At 43.9% G+C, this 23,591-nt stretch overlaps 1 protein-coding gene across 1 annotated transcript in view; it reads left to right on the top strand.

The window, feature by feature from the left end:
- Positions 1-412: 412 nt before the first annotated feature.
- The window catches only part of BMP6 (bone morphogenetic protein 6), an 87,505-nt gene continuing 64,326 nt past the window's right edge, over positions 413-23,591 (top strand). The window contains exon 1 of the mRNA XM_066558690.1: positions 413-842. Coding sequence (XP_066414787.1) covers positions 413-842 — 430 coding nt within the window. The remainder of the gene's footprint in view (positions 843-23,591) is intronic.

Raw genomic sequence — 23,591 nt, 5'->3', positions numbered from 1 at the left:
CAGCCCGCGGGGACCGGGGCTGCAGCCGCAGGAGCCGCTCGCTCGCCCTCTGCCTCCCTTGCTCCCTAGCAGCGAGAAAAGTTTGCGGCTCTTCACCCTGCTCCTTCTCCCGCCGTCCGCAGCCCCCGCGGCCCGGCGCGGATCCCCCGGGCAGGGGCATGGCGCGCTGAGCGGCCGCAGCGGGCCGGGGGCGGCCCCGCCGCACCTGAGCGGCGTCGGGCGCGGGGGGCTCCGCAGCGCGCTGCCCCGCGGGCGGCCATGCGCGGCGGCGAGCGCTGAGCCCCCCCGGCCTGGCCGCCCCCCGCCGGCCCGGGCCGAACCCGCCGCGGGGGGGCAGGGCTGGAGGGCGGCGGGCAGCCCGCGGGGACAGCGCGGAGCGGGGACGTCGCCTGCCTGCGCCCGGCCGAGCGCCATGCCGCGCCGGCTGGCCTGGCTGTGCTGCTGCTGGGCGCTGCTGAGCGGCGCCTGCCGCCCCGCCGAGCCCGCGCTGCCCGCCGAGGGTGGGGAGCCGCCGCCGCCCGCCGCCGCCGGCTCGGGCTTCCTCTACCGGCGGCTGAAGTCGCACGAGAAGCGGGAGATGCAGCGGGAGATCCTCTCGGTGCTGGGGCTGCCCCACCGGCCCCGGCCGCTGCCGCGGGAGCCGCCGGCCCCGCCGCCGGGACGGCTGAGAGCGGCACCGCGCTTCATGCTGGACCTCTACCACTCCCTGGCCGAGGGCGCGGAGGGCAGCGCGGGCGCGGAGAGCGGGGGCCGCCCGCCGACCCCTGCCCCGCCGCTGCCCAGCCCGCAGGACAGCGCCTTCCTCAACGACGCCGACATGGTCATGAGCTTCGTCAACCTGGGTGAGTGAGGGAAGGAGGGAGGGAGGGAGTCCTGGGACGCGCGGAGCCCACCCAGCCAGTCCCCTGTCCGTGTGTCCGTCCCGCGGATATCCCTGGTCCGGGCAGGAGGGACGCGCGGCCGCTCCCCGGTGGGGCGCGACGGGGTCGGGGCTTTGCCGGCTAGGACCCACCTTGGACTGCGCGGGTTTCGGCCAGGAGGGCAGCTCACTTTGGGGAAGGGCAAAACCTCTCGCAAGCAGTCAAAAAAGAATGTACTCCAGCATGCAAAACCTTGAGGGGAGGGACTGAAAGGAAGGAAGAAAAAAAAGAATAATTTTTTGTTTTAGTAGTCCTTGTTCTGATGGTAGCCTGTAGTAGTTCAGAATTAAGCACACCTTCTGCTGCTTCTTGGGTAGCAGAGCTGGAGTCATGCCGGAGTACAGGTTGCAGTTACGCTATGCAAGGTCCAGCAGCACAGACATGCCGGACTGAAGACTCTGGGCTTGAACAAAGCATAGCCACACTACTTCATGGTGTCCTCATCTTCTCATTTTTAAATATTTTTTGTTTGTTTTTATTTTAAGGGGTCAGAGCTAGTGTGGTGGTGAATATGTGTACTACTCTGTGTAGGTTATTCTGGCGATTGAGCACAGGAACGCAAAAAAGTCTGTGTCATGTGGAAATCTTAAATTAAGTTTTGTTAGACGTCAACCTGCTCTTCAAACAAATCATCCTGTCAGCGATGTGAAGGGCTCTGAGGCAGGCATTGCAGTGGGAAAATCATTAAGTTTTTTACTTAGAGGAGCTCTTAGTACTATGCAATTGTAAGGAAACAGTGTAATTAGATTCAGCCTAACGTGGAGAATGAAAATATTTCAGTTGGCAAATAACAGTTCCTTTTTTTAGGGAATTCCTGTGAAGCTCAAGTGTCTTAGCCAGTCAGCTGAAGACTTTGCCTTTTTACTTGTGCTGCCAGAGCTGTGTGCCAGAACTACAACAGCTTGTCTCGTTTAAAAAAAAAACAAAAACAAACCAAACTGAATTTGTTGTGTGTTTACTCGTTTGGAGCAAGGCTATGTCACTGGAGCAGGAAATTTTCGGAGCTCTCAGTGCTGGTACAGGTGTTCAATAGCTTTGTGCCATGCTCTGTGCATCTAGAACAAGAGCTGATTAATTTTTGTACCTGATGGAAATCCCGTGGTAGGTCAGAAGAGTTGCAAATAGTTGTTAAAGGATTTGTTTGCATTGAAACTGAGGCAGCCACAACTCGTAAGGGTACAGTTGAGCTGCCTTAGGTGCTCAGACCTTCCAGGAGCCTGGAGCCCTGGTGTCTCCTTGTACTGTAGGTGTGTAGCTGTCAGGGTCTCATCTGCCTTGTTTTAAGTCAGCTCAGGGAGGTTTAGGTGGTGTTGCCATCTCAGAGCTCAGATATATTGAGACATCCTGAAATTGTCCATCGATGAAACTGGCATGGTCTGTGGTCTCAGCTCAGAAGCTGAGATCTGGGAAATACTGTACAGGCTTTAAATCCAAAGGGCACCTGTTTTTCTTCCCTCCCAGCCTCCCCAAACCTCTCTGTCCTTTGAATACACAGAGCTGCTGTCCCTGTTTGCCTTGTGGACTTTCAGGACCTATACTTAGAGCTGTGAGTTTAAGAAGTGTGGTGCTGACTGTAGTTGTCTATAAGCAACCCCCATGTCACGTTGCACTTGAGGGATGTGAAACAAGGTGCCTGCGAGGGGCCAGGTAGTTCCCTAAAGACCTGATTTCAGGGATAAGTGTGAGCATGTGGTGTTTAAGAAGGTAATTAGCTGTTTGTAAAGCACCAGGACAATATTATTAGATGGTATAATCTGAAAGTATGTGTTTCTTTTGAAATCAACCCCTTCCACTCATATGATTCAAATCAGTTCTGAGAATTTGGATCTAGACCCTTCTGTAACAACAAGGAAAATTATTCATGTAATGTAGTAAAATAGTGCAATTGAAATGCTAGTTATGTGTCTCAGGAAGCATGAATCAACTGTAGAAATTTCTCATCAACTTCCAAATCCCAAGTCATAAACCATAATGTCATTTAACGTGATTGTTTGTTACCAGAGTGTTGACAAATCGATGGGCTGGGACTGAACAGCTGTTTGGCTGTTTTCTGTGGCTTCTCTGACATACCAGGGATTTTTTGGGGTCTTTCACCTGTGTATTGACATTTTCTTTTCCATTTAACGGTAATTCAGATCGCAAAACTAGAGGAAGCCTAAGGTTATATTCCAATATAGAAACCAAAGGTTTGATGGGAGAAAGCCACCTTGTAATCTGTCAAAGCAGTTTATTAGATGAAGCATTAAATGCAGCAAAAGATGGTGGGTTCACAGCAGAAAGGGAAGAATTCTTGATTTCAAGCACACTGACTAATCCAATGAAGTACATGTCAAACAACCCTGAAAACTCACAGCTGGAGTCTGCTTATAAGTGGACACTGCCAGAATTATTTTAGTTGGGGCTTTCTGCATGTGGCCATATATACAGTTACTTCTGTTCAGTTAAAACTGACTTCTGAAGAACTTTATGTTCAATCTTAAAGACTTCCCATTCCATTATTGAAGAGGCAACTACTAAAGAGATGTGATGTATCACCTGGATATGCAGGTGAATGTGGCTGTGTGAGTGTCAAGTCAGTGTGGGTGACCTGCCTGCAGGTGCTGATGCTGCTTCTGCTGCAGCTCAGAGCCAGACAAAAGTTTGATGCATCTTGTTGTGCTGGAAAGCCATCATCTAGGTCAGCTGTGCAGAGGAGTTCTACTTTGTCATGAAAGTTTGCAGGTGTTGATGTGCTTATAAAAGTGCATTTAATTTTTCCAGCCCTGTAGCCCGAAAAGAGTCACTAGCTTGTAGTCATTGCTGATTTTAAACATGCAGGGCTCCAGCCCTTCCTGACCAACCTACATCCTTCAGTCTGGGGACACAGCAGATGTGTTTTCTCTCTGAGGGAGGCTATGTTTCCATATGTGCTTGGGGCGTGAGTCCTCTTTGCAAAGGTCTTGCAAAGCTGAGGGACTTTGAGGTCTTGGATTATTCAGGCAGTGCAGGCTTGTCCCAGCCTCAAAGGTGATAGTGTTCTTGGAGATAGTTTCTATTTTGTTTTGGGTTTTTTTTTTTAAAGTGAAACAGGAAGGTCACAGAAGTGTGGAGGTTCTTCACACACTGGGAGTTGCTGTCTTACAAGGGACAAGAAATATCAGTCTTTGAAATGGGGAATCTGGGATTTATCTTGCTTACCTGGTGGTGTCTGTATTGTGGTGTGGGCAATGATTCCCAGAGTGACTGATTATAGGGGAGCTTAGTATGTCCAGGGTTTCTAGGAGACGCTTAGCACTTAGTTTTATGAAAAAAACTGCACCTGGACAGCAGTATCAGGGAGGAGAAATATTTTTTTGTTCCCATTATAAGCAAAATCACATGAAATATAAACCAGTTCAGATAATTCAGATAATAAATTTAATCTATCAGGTTAAATACCAAAACATAATTTGACAGAAAACATAACGTGACCTTGGTAAATCTAGTCCCTTTTTCGGCAAGATGATCCTAGAAGTGTCTGTTTTGGGTGTTTTCATTAGGATGAAGCATCTGACAAGTGCCTGTTTCTTTTCATTTCACACAGAGGAAGTCTGGATAGCCAGCACAGATGGAAATATCTGCATGGATTCACTGAAGAAGCAGGGTACCAAATTCCTGTACTGTGGAAATGGCTGTAGAGCAGGGTTGTGGGGCTGGGGTGGGGGAATGCATTGTGGGCCAGCAGTTGTCTTTGTGAAACTGTTCAGCTCTTCTTGTAGGAACAGCCTTGATATAAATATGTGGCATGTCTTGACACGGTAGTGTTGGGAGAATAACATCTATTAATGTTTCCTATCTGGAAAATGTACCTTCCTCATGGCACGAGATAAGGTTATCTCCTCTTGGCAGAACAGCCCAGGGTTGGTATGGAGATACTTCTTGAGGCAGTGATGCTGGATTGACAGCTTGACCCCAGTGTTCTCAGGCACATCAGTGCTGGTGTGAAGGAGATCTGCGCTGCATCCTCTGTTTCACCAGCTGGTGTCTTCAGAGTAGTGCATGCTGTGTGAAGCAGCAGAAAACAAGGCTCTCAAAGACGCTGCTACTTTAATGGCATCCAGAATTATTTGTGTATCATGAAGAGTGCTGTGAAGCAATCCTGTGTCAGAACATGGTCTTCACCCATGTCTTCCTATCCTGGCATCCACACTGAGAGGAAAAAAGCCATGCACTTCCTACAATCAAACCTAAGGAATTCAGTGGCAGTCTGAGTTTCTGCTGTGACCCAAATCTGGGGCTGTTGATAGATGTGCAGGAAAAGTCTGAACCCATCAAACCTGCCAGAGATAAGGATCATAAAAAGTGTGCTTTGGGATGTGGTACCTGGTTATTCAGCATTGTGGCTTTTTGTAGCAGACTAGCAGCACTGATTCACTGTATGACTACTTTTGGAGAGAGGATTTTCCCTTTTATCATAAGACCCACAGATCCCTTGGGAGGGCTTCATGCAAAAGGTTGAGGGGAAGCTCACCTTTTGCCAGCCAGTCCTGCAGTCAGCCCTGAAGCTTCAACACTATTTGAATTGGGGTTGGGGTGGAAAGACTCTTCTATTTTTGAATCTCCAAACTCCAGGCAGTCCCCATCTTCCCTGCAAGACTTCAAGTGTCAGCTGGGGCAAGGGTGCTCCCTTTCAGTGCAAGGAAGTTGCTTGGAGGTAGATATAAGACTTGTTGTACAAATACACTCTCTTTCTCCTTGCCTATAAAGCAGCACCTTATGGATGTGATGTCTTACAGACAGGCTTTTCATCTTTTTGGCAGTGGTTACCTACCAGATTTCCTTCTAGGAACGATCTTGCCCAAATCCATAGCACCTTAGGTGCAAGCAATATGCCTTTGTTCTGCACAGCTTTTCATGAGAGGGAAGCAGTGCTCCAACCAGTGCTCCATCCTTACATGTGTTTCTAAAGCAGGTGAGTTTTTTCATCTGAAGGATTTGATCAGCCCACCTGCCTTTTTCCCAGCACCGTGCTTGCTGTTGGGAGATACAAAATTAGACAACCAAGATGTCTCAGGGATGTTGCGTGATTGGATTGATGGGACCATACCATTCATACTGTCATCCCATCTGTTTGTACTCTTGGCCACGTGTTGTAAAGGTCAAGACATCAACTCAGAGGGAATAACTGGAGTGTGTGATGCTGCAGATCTGGCTGTGCTGCCAGCTGGCTGTGTACAGCCTCACTTGCTCGGCATGTGAGCAGTGTCCTCCACGTGTGTCCAGAGCAGGCCAATACTAGAAATCATTAAGCTGATGATGGGAATGAGTTTACTGACTTCTGCCAAGCCTTGTATAGTGGGCTTTGATGCCAAGACAGATTCCCAAGTGCTGAAGAACAGCCTTATATTTGCTGTTCAACTGATGCAGCTCGAGATCCTCATTTATGTAATCTCCTTGGAGTAGCTGCTGTTTGCAAGCTGCCTGCTAGTGTGGAGCTGCCTGACAACACTGTTAAAGAAAGGGCAAATGGTCTTTTAGAAGTCCTCAGCTCCTCTGGACTTGGAATTTGAGGGACCGTAGTCATCCTTCTGCCTTAGGCTAGGAGCCCGGGAAGGTGTGTGGCTCCTGGAAATGCTGCTCTTCAAAACCTGTACTGTTGAAATGAGTGGAGAGTCATGTTCATGTAAGCAATTTATCCAAGTCTGATTGTCATCTGGACTAAGCTACTGGGAGCAGACAGTGTGACATTAGTGGGATTATTCTCTGTCTTGTGAAAGCTTTTCAGAGCTTCAAAATTTACGGTCTTAGACTTCAACATTTCACACAAATTTTTCTTCCAGCAACAACAATAACAACAGCAATTTATTGTAATTTAAAAAGCTAGTATTGCCAAACCAGTCTTGATTACTTCAAGCCAAATTTTTTATCTGTATATAAATGAAAAGTTGCATTTTGAATTAGAAACCCAGGTGTGGGGCTGGTGAGGTTTTTTGTGGTTATTATTTTTTTTTTTAAATAAAAGCAGAACTTCCTAGTTCTTTCCCTCAGAAAAAAAAATTGAAGCTAAACCACTTTTTATAAAAAGGTTTTCTCTTGGCAATTTTTTTCCAGCTCAACATGGCTTTAGCAGAAAATCACTTGGGCAGCTGTCATGGATGTCTTGTGCTGAGCTCCTGCTGGGACTGCTTGCTGCAGGCTTGTACCTCTGCCAAGGAGCTGTGGATCCTTGCTGGGTCTAGCCCGGTGCATTGCAGTGGTTACACTCTCTTTTGTAGTTTTAAATATAAACTTCTAAGCAGTGTTTGTGATTTAGGAGGAAGGAAGGTGGTGTTTAGACTTTCCATGCCATGGAGTCACGATTCTTTTTAGGTCATCTTGCCTCATTGCTAACTTGTAGGGGGTTAGAGGAAGGTATGATTTACTTGGGACATAAACAGTCCCATTGTGTGTTTCTGCTGTATCCCAGCAGATGCACAGCTATGCTGTAAGGTACAGCCCACCTCCTAATAATTTAACATTTCCACTTGACCATTTATATAGCAGTGTGAAGCAAAGAGCAAGCACTATTGCCCAAAAGGAAAAATGGCTCATGGGTGAGAGATTCCCATTTGTTAGAGCAAGTATCAGACCTCAGAGCCTGGGAGATGGAGGTTAAGGACTGGGAAACTGTCAGCTGCCCACCTGATTCTTGGAGACTGGTTTTGGGTCATACCTAGATTGCCTGTTTGAAGCAGCAGTTTTAAACTCAAAGAGGGTAGGTTTAGATTGGACAGAAGGCAGAAGTTTTTCCAACAGCAGTAGTGGGACACTGAAACATGTTCCCCAGAAGAGCTGTGGATGCCCCATCCATGGAGCTGTTCAAAGTCAGGTTGGATGGGGCTTTGAGCAATCTGTTTTACTGAACAATGTTCCTGCCCATGGCAGGGGTTGATCTGGATGACTTCTGAAGAGCCATTCTAGCCCAAATTGCCTGGAATTCTAAGTGGGAATTGGGAAGGCCTTTCGGACTGGGATTCTGTAGCTATGGTATGCTGAGGGTGAGGAGACATGCCTGAAAACATTCAGTGAGTTGTTTCTTTCCACCTTTTTTTCAGTCGTGGCTGGCAGGGGATGAGGAGTGGTGCCTTCTGCAGCCCTTGCAGCAGGGGTGGCTGGCAGCAGCATCTAAAGGGCCTGGTGCTTTGCACCCAGAGCAGCTCCCACACAGGGGCTCTGGGAAGGGCATGTGGCTGCAGCTGCTGCAGGGCTGCTGCAGGAGAAAAAAGCTTAATTAAAGAAGCTGAGTCCCTGTGGGATTGCAGGAGTGTTTAATACCCCGTAATGGACTTTGATTCCTAAAAACTGCTGTGGATTGGGGTTGGCATTTCCTGAACTTTCAGTTACTTAAGAAACAGTCTTGTAGTGTTGGGTAGAGTTTTGGAATGGATTTTTTTGTTTGTTTGCGTTTTGGGTTGGTTGGTTTTTTTTGGTGATGTAATGAGATTTTTTTTTTTTGTTTTGTTTTTAAGGGCACAAAGATTTTGACAGCGCTGCTTTCAGCTCTTTTTATTTTACGTAGCAGTGTTCATCATAGCACAATGACAGAATTGAATCAGTGGAAGCAACAGTGGGAACTTTTGGCAAAAAAGGATAATGTAGACAGAGCCGAAGTGTTCTGCTAACTAAAACAGTAGCTGTATTTTTCAGAGAGCTAGACATGACTGTTTTGATCCAATGTGGTGTTAATCACAAGAATACATAACTGCTTTCCTGTGAACTTTCCCCTTAAAAATATCCAATGATATCACCTGATGTTTTGCACTAATGCTCAGTATAACCAGAATTTAGAACAGCTGGCTCCATATAAACTTGGAACATTCTTAGGTCAAATATTAGTGTATAAATAAAAACATTTTGAAAATGAAAACAGAAGCACAGTATTGGAAATATACTGAATGTGCAGATGTACTTCATGGCTTGAATAGCTTTACAAATTAAACAAGACAGTGTTAACACTTGTTCTGAAGAGTCAAATTTCCTGATAGTAAATGAGGGAGTGTTTTCAAACAGTATTCCAAAGATGTGTTATTCCATGTATGTTAATGGTTGTCTGCAGTGTGAGAAATGTATGAATTGGCTGTTTGAAACACTGTTCTAACGAATTTATATTTGTTCAACCCAAAATCTTGTCAAATAGAGATCTGCAGTTTCTTTTATCAAGTGCAGGCTGTAAAATGTGCCATGTTTAAAGCATGCACAGGGATGTTTACGTTGAAGTGTACTGCTGCAGCTTTCTTATCTTGTCGCTCACCTCATTGCGTTCACGTGGCATGTATGGTCAAGGTATTAGACACTCTGTTTGTACAAGGGCTGAAGGGTGACATAATGTCTATTGAAGCACAAGTGTTAGGCTCCACACCAGGCAACAAAGAGCACTTAAAAAATGAGAACAGATTAGAGCTCATGAGCAGGGTCTGATAATTTCACACACAAGCCAAGAGGTGTTGGAGGGAGGAAAGGGTCAACAGCTATGGTGTGAAACAGATGTGCCTCCTTGCATCCTTGTCTCTCCTGGGCTTTCCAGACCACTTGAGAGAGAAAACCAGAAGAGTAAAGCTCTTAGCAGTCAATTCCAGTCTTTTTATGGGGAATAAAATTATCCAAATAAGTTGGAAAATGAGGTTTAACTGTAACTAATGCGTACAACATGCAAAAGACTTGTCTGCCTCTGTCTTTGTAAACTGTGTAATAATACAAAGCTGTTTGAACATGAACAATTGCTGCAGCCTAACTTCCATATTTTTCAAACTGCTTTAAAATAGCTGGATAAAGGTATTCTGTATCAGGGATTAAAGAAGTGGTCACAGCTTGAATTCATCATGGCACAGAGGTGCAAGCTCCCTCTTTCAGTCCAAATTCAGATGAGCAGAGGTAGAGGCAGCAGTCTTTAATTGCCAGATGCTCTGCCGGAAAACAGGAGGAAGCATTTCCTATGTCACTTACCATGGGCTTCCCATTCATGTTTCTTCACTACTTTTGGCCACGTTGGTGGTGTGCTGCAGGAAGAGGCCTTACACACTTTTAATGTACCTGAGTCTTCATAATGATGCCAGGCTTGGTTCTTCAAAACTTTTGTATGCAAACAGAGAGAGGCTTGTCTGCAAGTCTTGACATGTGTGCGCAATTTTGATGCAAAAAAGTAGGAGGATAGTTCTAAAATTTAAGCCTGGTTTGAAATTCATGTTTTAATATCTACACAAAGATTTGATTCACAAGTACAGAATCCAGGTGCTCAACTTAAATGATGAAGGTTGGCAAAGAAGCCCTTCATTTTAGAAAAGCAGCAGCCTCTCTTGCCCACAAACCGTCATCTTGAGACATCATTTCAAGCATGCAGACCTTTTTGCTTAATTATTGTAACATCAAACATCTTTGACATGAAAGGGACCAAGCAGTGGCTATGCAAGATAATGACTTGTTTATAAAAATAATTTAAACAACATATGAAAAGGATAAACATGCATGTTCTGCCAAAATTCACTGTATGTTCTGCAGGCTTTGGTGATTGTGAATCTCTTGGCTTGCTCTTTCAATTTTTTTTTTTATTTTTTAGATTTTTTTTTTAACCCACAAAAAAAAAAGGCAGAGGGGGAATGGAATGAAGAGAAATGAAGGGAGACTTTAAAAAAAAAGAGTTCTTATATTTAAGGAAGTTCCAACTTATTATGCTATGGAAGATAGCTGGAGAGAAAATACATTTGTTTAACATACTACAGTAGATTTTCTCTTTGAGATGTCTGTGTCTTGTCTCTTGCATGTGATAGTTTTTACACTTTAATGATTGTAGCAGCTGTCCTGTCCAAAAATGTTCCATTCTGCAGGATATGTAATGCTCGTTACTTGCTAGACAACATCAAGATACTACTCTGTCTCTTATTCAGAACCTCAAAACACTTCATAAGCATTTAACTCTCACAGTGTGCTCTGACAAATGCAAGTCACTCTATACTGATTTTCCAAATAACTAAGCTGAGGCCCAGGGGTTATGACTGGACCAGGGCTTTGATGAGATCCCTGAAATTCTTGCTTCTGGTCCTGCAGTCTCACCTGTTTTACTGACCTGGCCAGTCCTCCAGTGGCTCATGGAGCCAGCGGAACAAGAGGGTCTTATCTGGTGAAACCTGGCTTTTCTCAGGTGGCAGCATGAATCTGCTGGAGCCTACAGGTTCTCACTTGGCTTAGGCTTTAATTCTTTCTGCTTGTGAACCTTGCTCATCAGAGTTGCACAGTCTGTGCCTTCTGCAGCTATGCTCCATTAGGGACATGGCTCTTCAGACATGCTTGCCAACAGCTGAACATAGGAGAGATGAAAGAGGTCACAGGCTAGCACATTTCATTTGAAACTATTGGGGTGCCTAATAAAGGTTTGGTTGACTTTTGATAAAGCCCATGCTGCAGGGAAGCTAATAGTAGATGTTCTTCCGAGTTAACTGGCAGTTTTGTTGAGAAACTCCCCATAAAAATGCAGTGTAACAGCTGAAGTTGGTATAATGACTCCTTTATGTTTCAGAAGCTATTGGGATTGGGTCTGCCTGATACTGTTGCTATCTCTAGCCTCGGTAAAAGCAATTTTATGGGGTCCCAAAACAGTCTGTTGCTTCTGGCAGCCGGAGAGCTGGCAGCTCTGATTCACTGAGGCTTGAAGAGATAGTTCATTAATTCATGGCACTTTCCAGAATAAACATGGCAAACCTCCTCTGAAATAACAGATGGTAAATCCTCCTTGTCACTCAAGATTGCACATTTGTCTTCAGAAGGGGGCTGTGAAAGAAGCTGTCCATATCCTAATGAATGAAAAATAAATAGAAGAAGAACTGTGCATTGTGTTGTACTTGACATGGTGAAGCTCCGGGGTGGAATAACAACAAACCTTTCCTCCCATCTTAGCCCTGTTAATTGTGCACTGAAACCAAGCAATGCCCACTGGGCAGGCTCTCAGATGGCATAAACTATCATAGCTCTCTGCCAGGGATCCCCGGTGGGAATGACAGCACTTCTTGCTCCTTCTTTGACTCTTTTTGGAAAGGTAGGTGTCACCATCTCTCAGCTCCAGGTCCTCAGGGATGGGACCTCTGGTCTCTCTGTGCCAGGAGACTTGTGAAGGTTGCTGCAAGCTGGGGCTGCTCGGAGCGCACAGATGTTTTGTGCAGCTTGTTATTTTCTATGTTGGAGGTTATGAGTCAGAATACTGTTACCAAAATGTTTATGTGAAATCATTTCTGAGTCATATATTTGCATCATATACAACCTGTCTGACAATCAAAACATTCAGCACTCGGCTAATGATTATACTAAGTTTTCCAACACTCTGCTCCAACATAACATAATTACACAGCAGAGTGCAATATATTACTTTGACAAGGTTCTTCATGCATCTTGTGATGTCAGAACATCATCATTGCTATTATTTTAAATTATCAAGTTTGTTGCATGAAACAAAGTTAAAAATAGTGAGAGGCAGTTCCTCAGAAATAAAATGCCATGCAAATATTCCTGGCATTTTCAGTCCCCGAAAAAACATATTTCAAGAACTTGCATAGTACTTTTAACTTTATTCTCTCCAGAGAGGTGCTTGATCAGGACTTATTGGTTTAATTGAAAGATTAGCTGTGGATATTTGCCTAAAGAAATTGTTTGGTGCCTGCGGGACTGTTTGGTAGTTTCTCTAAAATACTTTTTTAAAGATAGAACCAGAGTATTTTTAGCAGCATTAAGTCTCCAAACTACAGTTTAATGCACTTTATGTTTGTCTCTTGTGTGAGTTCTAACATAAATAAGAATTGCTTACAAACGTATTCTGAATAACTAGGGCGAACATTTGAAATTACACTTCAGGTGTGTGAGAACTCGGCAGGTGTGTTTGCCACAATGTTCCAGTGATTTCAGTAACTCCTCTTGAACAGTTTATTCTAGAGCAGGATGGGGAAAACTGAAGTCCCCCCACCTCTGTGCTAAGGTAATGGTCAAGGAGATGAAAAGGGCATAGGGGCAAAGGGCTGCTCTTTTGTTCGTTTTGAAATACATGTTCATGAAAAAGCACATGAATGTTCAAATGGAAAATGATGTTAGGGCTGACTTATCTGGTTTACAGTCTTTTGGAGTTGGCTTTGGGAGCTCGATTATAAGTGTGAAGGGCACAGGCAGGTCCCTTTAAATATAAAATATTTTTGCATTTCATCGCTCTTACTGAGCTAGCAAAGTGCAGGATGGATTATGATGAAATTCTTTATGTTCCTAGTGGAAAAAAAAGTATGGACAATACAGTAGTGGACTTTCCTGGCTACAAGTGACTGGGCTGTGCTTAGTAATTAGGGAGCCCACATTTGGAGCAATAAAAGCATCCCTGTGTAGTATTAGTGAGCACCATCCTTGCTTATGCACTCTCCTTGGCCAGCGTCAGTGGCAAATACATAATTGGTCTATGAGGACCAATATATTATGAAGTGTAGTGGAAAATGCCAAAATAAAATTTCAGTTGGATGAAGTCCATTTGTCCTGTGCTAATTTCTAGCCCTGTAAACAAACACAGCTGCTGAACGTAGAATCAGTGCTCAGAGTGGTTAAAAACAGTGATGCATTGCTAGTGAGATCACAGCAGAAAAAAATATGTAGCACATGAGGCTGCAGTAAGGATCAAGACTATCCTCAGCTCTGAATAATTGTTTCTGTTCATCTATTTATGATGCTTAGAATGTAAAGATTACTGTTGATTGTCAGACCATTCAGCTGGGGCAGAGTATTAAGTATTGATGAGCCAGTTGTCATGAACTTTTGCAAAAGAGTGAATTGGCCACCAGAGGCTTGATGAATTTACATGTATTTATTTTATATTTCTTTCTTTTATATAAATATATCACCCCTTTGGTTATCTGGGCTTTGTTGTTATTTGTTTATATATATGAAGGATCCATGCAGGTAGCTTTGCCTGTCACTTCATCTTAATTAAAATGTCTTTAGAAGTACTGCAATACTGAACAAGGAACGTGAGACTTCAAACATTAGAAATCTCAGGGTCAAGCCTGCTAGGTCATTGGCAAAGTAGCAGCACTTACACTGTAATTTGTCTCATGGCCCAGTTATATGTTTTGACATCTCTGAGCTGACTAATTGCTCTGGGGGAAAAAAAAAAAGACTTTTGGTTACTGTAGAAGAGAAGTTTCCAACCTCTTCTGTCCATCAAGTCCATTATCTAGGGACTGCTGCATGGTCATCCCCAGAGCTAGCAGAGTAGGGCAGTTTTGAACAGCAGTTTTAAAGTTTTGGGCGTTTTATAGCCATTTTGGGGCTTTGACTTGTGGTTGGTGTGTCATTCCATGTTCCTGCACAGAACAGGTTGGTGCCACCCTCTTCAGAAGCCTCCTGGGGCTTGAGGAATAATTGGGTGTTCGTGTTTCTGTGTGCTGGACTCGTGCCGTCATGGATTTTGTCATGTCTGCAGAACACCACTGGGGTCCATCAGTGGCCTGGGTTCTGGAAACTCTCCTAGCCCCTACCGCAGCTCAACTGCAGGCTGGCATGGAGCATTTAAATCTCAAACTGTCAGTCTGGCACGTTCCATAAACACTAAATTGACTCAGAGTGGCTAGGTCTAGTGCTATAAAACATACCGTTCAGGTATTATTGCCAAGGAAAAAAATTACCTGTAAATAGCAGACTTACAGCATAGGGGCTTATTTCTGTGCTTATGCTTTTTACATTTCCATTTTTGCACCAGCTTGGCAAGAAGTTAACTTAAATGTCAAAACTATTTTTATGTAAATATATGCATTATTGAATCTCTTACTCATAAAGCAAATAGTACTTTAAAACCACACAAAACAGTTGAAGCTATATATATTTTCTCACTACTGAATTTGGCTTTTAATAACTTGGAGTGAACTGTCCAAAATAAAGTTAGGAATCAAGGGCACTTTATTTTCCAGCTAGCAACATATGTATTCTTGGCTTTGCACTGTACCAATTTGAGATGGAAGAAAACTTGGATTTGTACTACAGATCCTCTCAGCAATCAAGAGAGAAATATCATAGTTAAATAAACTCATTATTTTAAAATTAAAATTTTCTAAAACTGTATGAAGCTACAAAAAATATGAAGAACTATTAAGAGACCGTGGAGGCTTTGATATAAGACAATGGTTTTCTAATGCGTTTCTCCTGCTGGAAGTGCAGCCTTTTGCCAGAGTCAGAGGCAGCAGTTACCCAGAGAAGAGATTTCACTGCTCCTATTTGAGGAATAAGGACAGCAAAAGTTGCCCTCAGCACGTACAGACAAAACCTCAGCTGAGGTTAGGGATTGTGTAGTAAGCCTAGGTCGTAGTGGCCTGGAAGGAGATGCTGCTGTCCTTTGTGGGTTTCATGGTTTGTCTCCATGTCGTGGATTTTCTTGCCCCACTACCCTCTTGCCTGTGGGAAGCTACTAAAGATTGGTTCTGGATCCCAAAGATAAGGTGGGAAAACCAGATCAGGAAGTCATGCAGACAAGAGCTTGGTGCTGAAGAATACATGGCTGGTGCTCTGCCGCAGTGTCCTGGTGGGATCCACCTTGTTGCTGTCTTACTGCTCCCTGCCACAAGCTCAGTGTCAGAGCCACTGTAGCAGAGGTCTCCACTGGTTTTGCCTTGCCCTCTGCTGCAGCAGGAATTCTTGAGCATGTGGGTGTGTTCAGGCGAACTGGGATGCAAAGAAGCAAGAGAGAATAAGAGGGGCATCCTCAGCAGAATTGCATATCATCTGCCATCCTAGATTTCAATTCAGGCTTTTAGGTTAATTATCCAGCAATTCAGATAATTTCTGGCTGGGTTGCAGGGTATTTGCCTGCCACTGTGTGTGGCATGAAGGGCACACATTGCTACTTATGCCCTTTCTTGTTTAATAAACCCAAGCTGTACTCGAGGAGGAAAAAAAATGTTGGAGTGCTTTCTAGGGCAGCCGAGCTGTGAAAGCCGCTTTGGTTATCCGAGGCTGAAGTACATGTGAAGCACAACTGGGGAAGACCCCTGAAAAAAGCCAGCCCCTGGGATGTTGGGTACAATCACAACCAAAATATGGAAGACGCCACCAGAGCTGTAGTAAATGCAGCAGCTGGTCATGGGTGGGTCATGTCCAGCAGATCATGTGGGCTGGCCATGCATGCCTGATTTCATGGGCATGAAGGAGAGGAGAAACTCTGGAGAAGGAGGAATGAACTGGACGGGAGAGAGGGTCATGGCTCTTGCCTGTGCAGGCAAGTGAATTTGAAGGATGGTGAGTAAGAGATTCTGGTTTTCTAAAAATAATGCTTTCCACTGACTGAAACTACAGCTCTTGCTGATGCATCTTTTGATTATTTTACCTCTTCTTCTATCTTTCCTAGTTTGCATGATTCAGACTTATGTAAACAGTAGTAATGGTGCCTCACTGCGGTGAGAGCAGTGCTGTGTGACACAGACAAGGCTCACAGGGCAGGAGATCTGTCCTGAATGCCTTTTTGTCCAAGAGATCCCCTGTGCATCCTCAAGCAGCTGCTGGAGTGAGGGGTCAAATATCTCTGTTTGGTGGTGCCCAGAAGAGAAGTCTAGGGAAAATGATGCTGCTTTCTTTTCTTGCAATGTCCTCTCCTACAAAATTTTATCATAATGAGTTTTGTTCTTTCTCGTTAAATGCAGTGTTGTGTGAAAAGGCTGCTGAGATGCTTTGGGTTGCCTTTAAACACAAGCCTTAAGGAAAAATTGAGACAACAGATGAGTAAAGTGGTAGTGGTTTAACTTGAGCTGTAAATACTATTTTCTTTTTTAAATATGTTTTTGGAAGGTGAGAGGAAACCAATTATGATTGAGTTTAAAGCAAGTAGACTGTTCCTTTATTTGACTGAGATGTGTGGTTCATCTTGAGTGGCTTTTTCTTAGTTTTTAAGTCATTCTGCTTGTGTTGTATTAATTCCCTGAGCTTATTTTGTTAACCTTGCCACCTGAATAAATTAAGCACGTGTCTTCATGTGGTGTTTCCTTAATTAAGTACCTGCTGGTCACAGTTGGGACACTTGTATTTGCATCTGCTTCTTTGTGTGGCCAGAGGACAATTAATGCTGCAGGTTTTTTCCCAGCCTTCGAAAACTTTTTTTGTGTATTGTGCAAATTATGTTAAATCATTCAATGTCCTGTTTTTCCATCACTCTGGCATTTCTTTATGTGCTTGGAGTGCAGAGGTAGTAAGCTAGAGTACAACAGTTAGTACTTTCATTAGCAGTGGTGGTGTACACAAAAAGCCCAAGTCTTAACTAGGAATGTAAATTCATGTTAGGACTAGCAAGGATCCTCAGAGCTATTGAAGACAAAGATGTTGTAGGCATTTTGTCCAGCAAGCTCCACAGAAATCCATTCCAGTTTTCCTCCATGTCTCGCAGGTCACAGAACTCCTGCCAGCTGCCCTGGGAAAAAAAAAAAAAAAAGTAGGAGTGAAAAAGTGAAAAGCAGCACCTGCAGCTGTAAGCTGCTGGGGAAGATGTGCTGGGAGCAGGAGAGATCAGCAGTGTCACTGGTGTCCTGGATGCTCACACCAGTGCTGCAGCTGTTAGATGGTGTTCCCAGGTGGATATGAACGTTCTCAGTGTTACAGAGGGAAGAGAAAATACCTAACATGCAAACTCCTCATGCTGCTTTGATTTGAGGAAAATTTCATCACCGGTGCTAGCCTGAGCATGTGAGAGATTGTCAGTAAGTCAGTAATGGGGTCTGAGCAGGCTCTTGGCCCTTTTCCTGTGGTCCTGTGAAGAAGCATCAGGTATCGATTGATCCAAAGTAGAGACACTGAGGCTCTTCAGCTTGGGTCAATCAGTACCTGATACTTCTTCACAGGACCACCGGAAAAGGCTCAGATTGTTGATGTAAGTCAGGAAATGTGGGACTGATACAGTGTAACTATGGGCCAGATGAGCATGGGAAAAAGAATGATCTCCTCCCACTTCATTGGGCTCTAGCAGTACTGACAAATTTGACACTTCTGTCCTCATTTCCCAAGTTTCAAGTTCCTGTTTCAGAAGCTGTAGGAGCAGTGGTTAAGTAGGACAAAGCACACCCCATCTCTTCTCCCAGTTTTTCATGTGGATGTGTGCATGCTGTGCTCACATGCTCTTCTCCTCCTCTCAGCTTTCTATGTAAAAGAAAATCTAAAGTTTGCAGTGCAAAGGTGTTGGATGTGGCTTGTGAGAGATGTGAAACAAAGGTACTGTGTATTGTCTGCGGGGGGAAGGATCTGCTAGTTGAAATTTGGCTTTTTGTTCTGACTTGTGACATCTATATTTGTGAAATAATACAGGCATTACTATTGGTAGGAGCAATAGTATATAATAATGTTCAGTGAATGCCCAAGGCATGAGTGTTGGTTTAGATAAAGCTTGACTTTATATGCTTCTTGGGTATTTGATGGAGAACAGCCTCAAAGATCTCCAACTCTATGCAAAATTATTTTGAGTGGTATGTGGCCAGTAGGTACCCTGTGTGAGAGTAACTGGTGTGTCAGGAAAATGACACAGCTTCATGCTAGTGGTGGGAACAGCCCTGGAGTTTAACTGAACAGCATTTTTACAGATTGTCTCTTGGAATGCAATCAGCAAGCAGTAAGGATTGTTAAATAGATACAAAATTCAAGTGACTTTACTCTTAATAAAGAAACAGCTAAATAAATATTTCAAAAAAACAGTGAAGTCAAATTGCAATAAATGTTATTATTTAGTGCACTTTTAAGGCCCCAGAGCAGGAATATATCTGCATTCAGGAAAGCACTTAAGCACATGCTTTCCTGAATAGAGACAGTCTAAGGCTTATACTTAAGTGCTTTCCTGAATGTGGGCCAAAGCCTCCTAAGAGTTTATTTTAAAGACACTCTGCCCTTAATTAAAACACTTGGTCAAATGTAACAATTAGGTGTCAGCTTGCTTATTGTCACACAGCAACTTTCTGTAACAGCAGGCGGTAGCACTCTGCAATGACTGTGGCCAGGAAGCAAAGACTACTTCGTCAGTTGACACTGTGAGAGGAAACTCAATTTTTATGGGCCTCCCAATAGTTCCCTCTGGCAAGTGCTGGAAATCTAAAATAAATTGAAGAGCTCTGCCAAGAAGTGGCCCAAAACTGTTTACAGGGTCTCCAGTGGAACCAGGCTGAGCTCAAGGCTTCTCCCCACCACAGCAGTGCTGAGCATCACCGGAGCTCTTGCTGGAGCCACCAGTACTTGTGGCTAGACCTCAGTCGTTCTGCCAGGTGTTCTGTTCTGTTTATTCAGACATTAAATTTTTATTTGATCATTCCTCACAAGCATCCAGTTGTTCTTTTTTCTCACTCAGGTGGCTGGGAGCCAGTTGTGCTAATGGCACTATCAGATGTGCTGGAAAGTGGAGTCATTGCAATGCTGCTCCTCCCCTGATCCAGGGTCCTGGCTGGCTCTGAAATGTAGATGAAGCAGTGTCGGCTCCTCCTGCCCTTCCCTGCATCGCTTCCCAACTGGAGGAGCAAGAGTTGCCAAAGTAGTTAAGAAGTTGCCTTGCTGGGAGGGACAGGTGTGACCTGGTCACACTAGTAATTGTGAAAATGAAGTTGTTCTGGAAGAGGTTGTCAAGGAGTCCTTGTTCCCCAAGGAGGTGCCCTTCAAGCATCTCCTGCGGTGTCAGGAAACACGAAAAAGTAAGGATTTATTCTAGTACCTTGGAGGCAGATAAGTAACTTGGATTTCCATGCGGAGCTCACCTCAGGTCCCATACTTGGGACATCCCTTTCCAGAAGCCATTTTGGTGAAGTGCTGGAAGTGGTGTTGGATTCCTGCCTTGTAGCAGCCTCAGCTGTCCTATGAATGAGGAAATTCACCCTTTGGTTTTCCTGAGGAGTTGGACTTTATGTTTAAAGTGTGTATGGTTTGAAAGCCTGTTGCATTTTCTTTCCCTCATTTTAGGCTTAGTATGCCTGCCCTTTAGCTCATAACTAAAGCAGTTCAGTGTCTTCCCCACTTCTGCTGTCCTTTTAAGTTGACTCTTGTTACAATGGTTGCCCTGTCTCTCTTATTTTTATATTCTTTGCTCCAAATTTGTGATCTGTAATTGTGGGATAGCTCACAGCAATCCAAGCTATTGCCTTTTTGTCTATGGGTCTTCTGAAGAAAAAAACCTGCATAGAATTTTCATCAGGTTGCAGTAACCTTGATTTTTACATCAGCATTTAATTTCTGATGTCTAGGGATGTTAGATGTGGGAAGGATTTAAAAGGTGAGGTGGAAGCAAGTCCATGCCACATTCAAAACTGCTCCTGAAAGATTTTCCCACACTAAACGTCACACGTAGTTGTCCCTTTCTTGTCCTTTTGGATGTGGTTTCAACTTGAGCTTGGGAGGACCTAAAGCTTGCTCCTGGCTCTTCCTGGAAAAGAGGCAAAGAGCAAAGGAGAAAATAATTTTTTTTGGAAAAAGGTGAAGAAGGATGTAAGATTTGGTTAACAAAGACTGAAAAATGCATCCCCGATAGGTTGAATTTTCCACTTGATGGAGAATGTGCCAGAGTTCTACAATAAAATACATAATGTGTTTCCTCTGCCTTTTCCCATTGTAAAACTTGAGAGTCATGGCATATTAACCAAAACCAGATACATCCATTGAGTTTCCATACTCTGAAGCAGTATAGGGTGGAGTGAAGCTGGTATTAATAGGTCTATTCATCACAATAAATGTTCCTGGTAGATGTGGGTGGTTCAGACTCAGTGAAGAAATGGCTCAGAAGTGATCAGTCTCCACCCAGAGAAGCAGGAATTTTTAGCAGGGAGTGTCCCACATACCGGTAATAAAAAATGATGCCTAACTGAAGAGTCTTTGCTTGAAGAGTTTTATTTTAAATTCAGGTGACCTGAGGTTTCATTACCACCAAGAGTCATTCTGGTTCCCCTGCTGTTTCCTAATGCAACTTGCTAATAATTGGTCCGTGCTCCATAGGTAAATCTGCATTTGATTAAGAGCTGGCTTTGGGCTGTCGTCTTCTCACTTCTGTCCCAGCATGCCATAAAAAGCCCTATAAAATATAGAGGTTCTCAAGGGAGTTGGCGTCTGCAGCGCTGACTGACACGAAACCAGCATTTTTGTGAATTTGTGTCATTATGTAAGTTGTACATTCTCTTCAGAAATTTATCTATTTATTCATGGGTTTAATTGCTATTTCTTTTACAGCAAGACTTGGAGTTCGTAATGAGAAGTCTGTGCTGGGCGTTGTACCAATACATAACAGAGAAGGCAGCTCTGCCCTTGACTGCTAAGAGGACATGATGGATGACAGGAATAACAAAAGGGGTGGAGGACAGAGTAGCAAAATGCTCAGAGATGAACAGAAAAGTACGTGTTTACCCACATTAAATAAATTATTTGAAATACAGTTGTTATGTATCAATATGCAGGAATATGCATTTTACAGTATTTCATATCACATTTAGAGATTTACGTGGTTTTTTAATCTTTGAGGAAAACTAAGGATTGTACAAAGTTTATTTCTATACAGGCAGAGTAGTCTTCTGTACCTAATCTTGCTTCCATGTCCCTGGGAGGCATGTGTACATGGAAATCATTTTTAGGCTGGTGCAGCTGAAACGGAAAATGAGACATCAGTGGTGCCTGGGTTTTTAACTTGGATATCTGCTCATAAATGGATGTTTTGAACTCTCTGCTTGATGGAGAGCAGAGGGATCATTTCTGATGTTGAGTGATGGACCTGTATTGATGGTTGGTCTCAGCAGAATATTCAGAATCACTTTTGGAGAACAGCATGTAGGGGATTGAGTCAGGTAACTGAACAGGAGAAAAGCAAGCAAATTTCTATTTCAGTGCAAAGCCCAGAAAGGAATCTTTCCCCTTTAAGGTATTTTTTTTGGAGGATAGCAAGAGTTTGTATAAGGTTTGTGACACAAAGCAGTCACTGAGGTAAATGTAACCTGTCATTTTCTGCCCACATTGTTTGCTGTGGCTTTCAGAGATTTGGAGGCATGGCTTTGCATTTCATGGTATATTCTACAGGAGAGCTTGTGGACTTCCTGGAGCTGAGAGGAGAACATTTTCCTGTGTCTGCTAAATGGGCTTTCTGGCGATTTTGATGTCCATACTGTGAAAACACAGAGATCAAGTGGGTTGAACATGGACAAAAGTTGCCTGAGAAGTCGGGAAATGCAAATGCATTCCCATTTCTTACAGTAATGTGGATATTGGTCTCAGCTCTGAGTTTGTTTGCTGTGGGCTTTCTGCAGCAATTGAAGACAGCCCATGCCTCAGTGGAGGAACATTGTCTGTTCAGCTATGCAAGGGCTCATAATTTGATCAAATAATTCTGAGGTGCTTGCATTTTTGTGGATGAATGTGGGAAGCTATGTGCCACGTTGCACCCTTGCTGTCTTGGGTTTTTCCATTTAAGCCTCCTTTTCGCTGATTACACACACATGCTGAGGTTTCAGTCTTAGGGATTAATTTCTGGATCTTCCTGTTCTTAGCTTTGAAGAAAGCAGCAATGTCCACCACAGTCCAGCCAAGGTTCACAATGTGACTTTTGGGTTGGCTTTGTAGATGATGTGGTTTGCACTGATGATCTCTGAGCCCTCATGGGTGAGAGGTGGCTGGTGCCAGAGTAAGTTTGGACACTTGTGGACTCCTCTGAAATACATGGCAGTGAAGAATTCAGATAGTAAATCATGTTCCTGGTTGGTGGTGGTGAGAACAGATGAGTACTAAGTCAGGCTGAAGTGGAAAAAGTGGCCAGAGGCTGGGGCCAGGACTCTGCATTGGTCAGTGTTGGAGGGGAGGGAAATGTGGGACTGGTGAAATAGATGAGTCAGGCAGGAATATTTCTGCACAGATTCCTGGGTGGAGGAGTGAGTGAGGTGGATTACTGATGCACTGTGTGAGCAAGTTGGGATGTAAGGCTGCTGCTGAGCTTCTGGTTGTAGCTGGCACAGTGCTGCAGAAATGCAGTGCTCTTTGTGAAAGCAGCATTAAACAAATTGAAAGTGTTCTTGAGAGTTTGAGATACTGAATTACCCTACAAGGGATATTTTGAGGGAGTGGACAAGTTTGCAAAGGAAGTTGGAGTAATTTTGCTACTGTTGACTTTCAGTGATGTTCTAACCTAATCTCAACTACGTTTGCAAGAAGGAGGAAAAGGCTCCTGAGCACTTAGTGCCAGAGTTCCTGCTCCAAGTTGTCTTTTGTCCTGTCTGTGGCCAGTCCTCCTTGGGGATGAACTGGGTGCCAGCATGATCCCCTTCACTTCCTGGGACCAGCCTGAACATCCCTGCCACAGATATAAAATTATTCCAAACCTGGTTGCAGCATATGTGATTGAGGGGGAGGGCTGGGCATTACCTTCCTTGCCTCTTCTTCTGGAAGTGCTGGGCGCCACCAGCTTGCAATGATTTTGGAGTCTGAGTTAGCTCACAGGTACCAACAGTGAGCAGATGCAATTTGGCTTGAAAGTAACCCTTCTCCTGTATTTTTGATTAGTTCTAGTAAATAACAATTTTGGTATTATGTAAGTATGACTTGTCATGAGTTGCATTGCTGGGTTTCAGCATTATTGTCGGTCAGCCTTTTTTAAAAAATTAACATTTTAGCTTTTTTAACAAAAGAGCTAAAGTGTTATGGTTTGGACTTTTTAAGGACATTATTCTTCTCTCTATTGAAATAGAA

Source organism: Molothrus aeneus, chromosome 1, assembly GCF_037042795.1.
Source record: "Molothrus aeneus isolate 106 chromosome 1, BPBGC_Maene_1.0, whole genome shotgun sequence".
Lineage (NCBI taxonomy): Eukaryota > Metazoa > Chordata > Aves > Passeriformes > Icteridae > Molothrus > Molothrus aeneus.
Note: the sequence above shows the minus strand (reverse complement) of the source record. Positions and strands in the feature narration are given on the sequence as shown.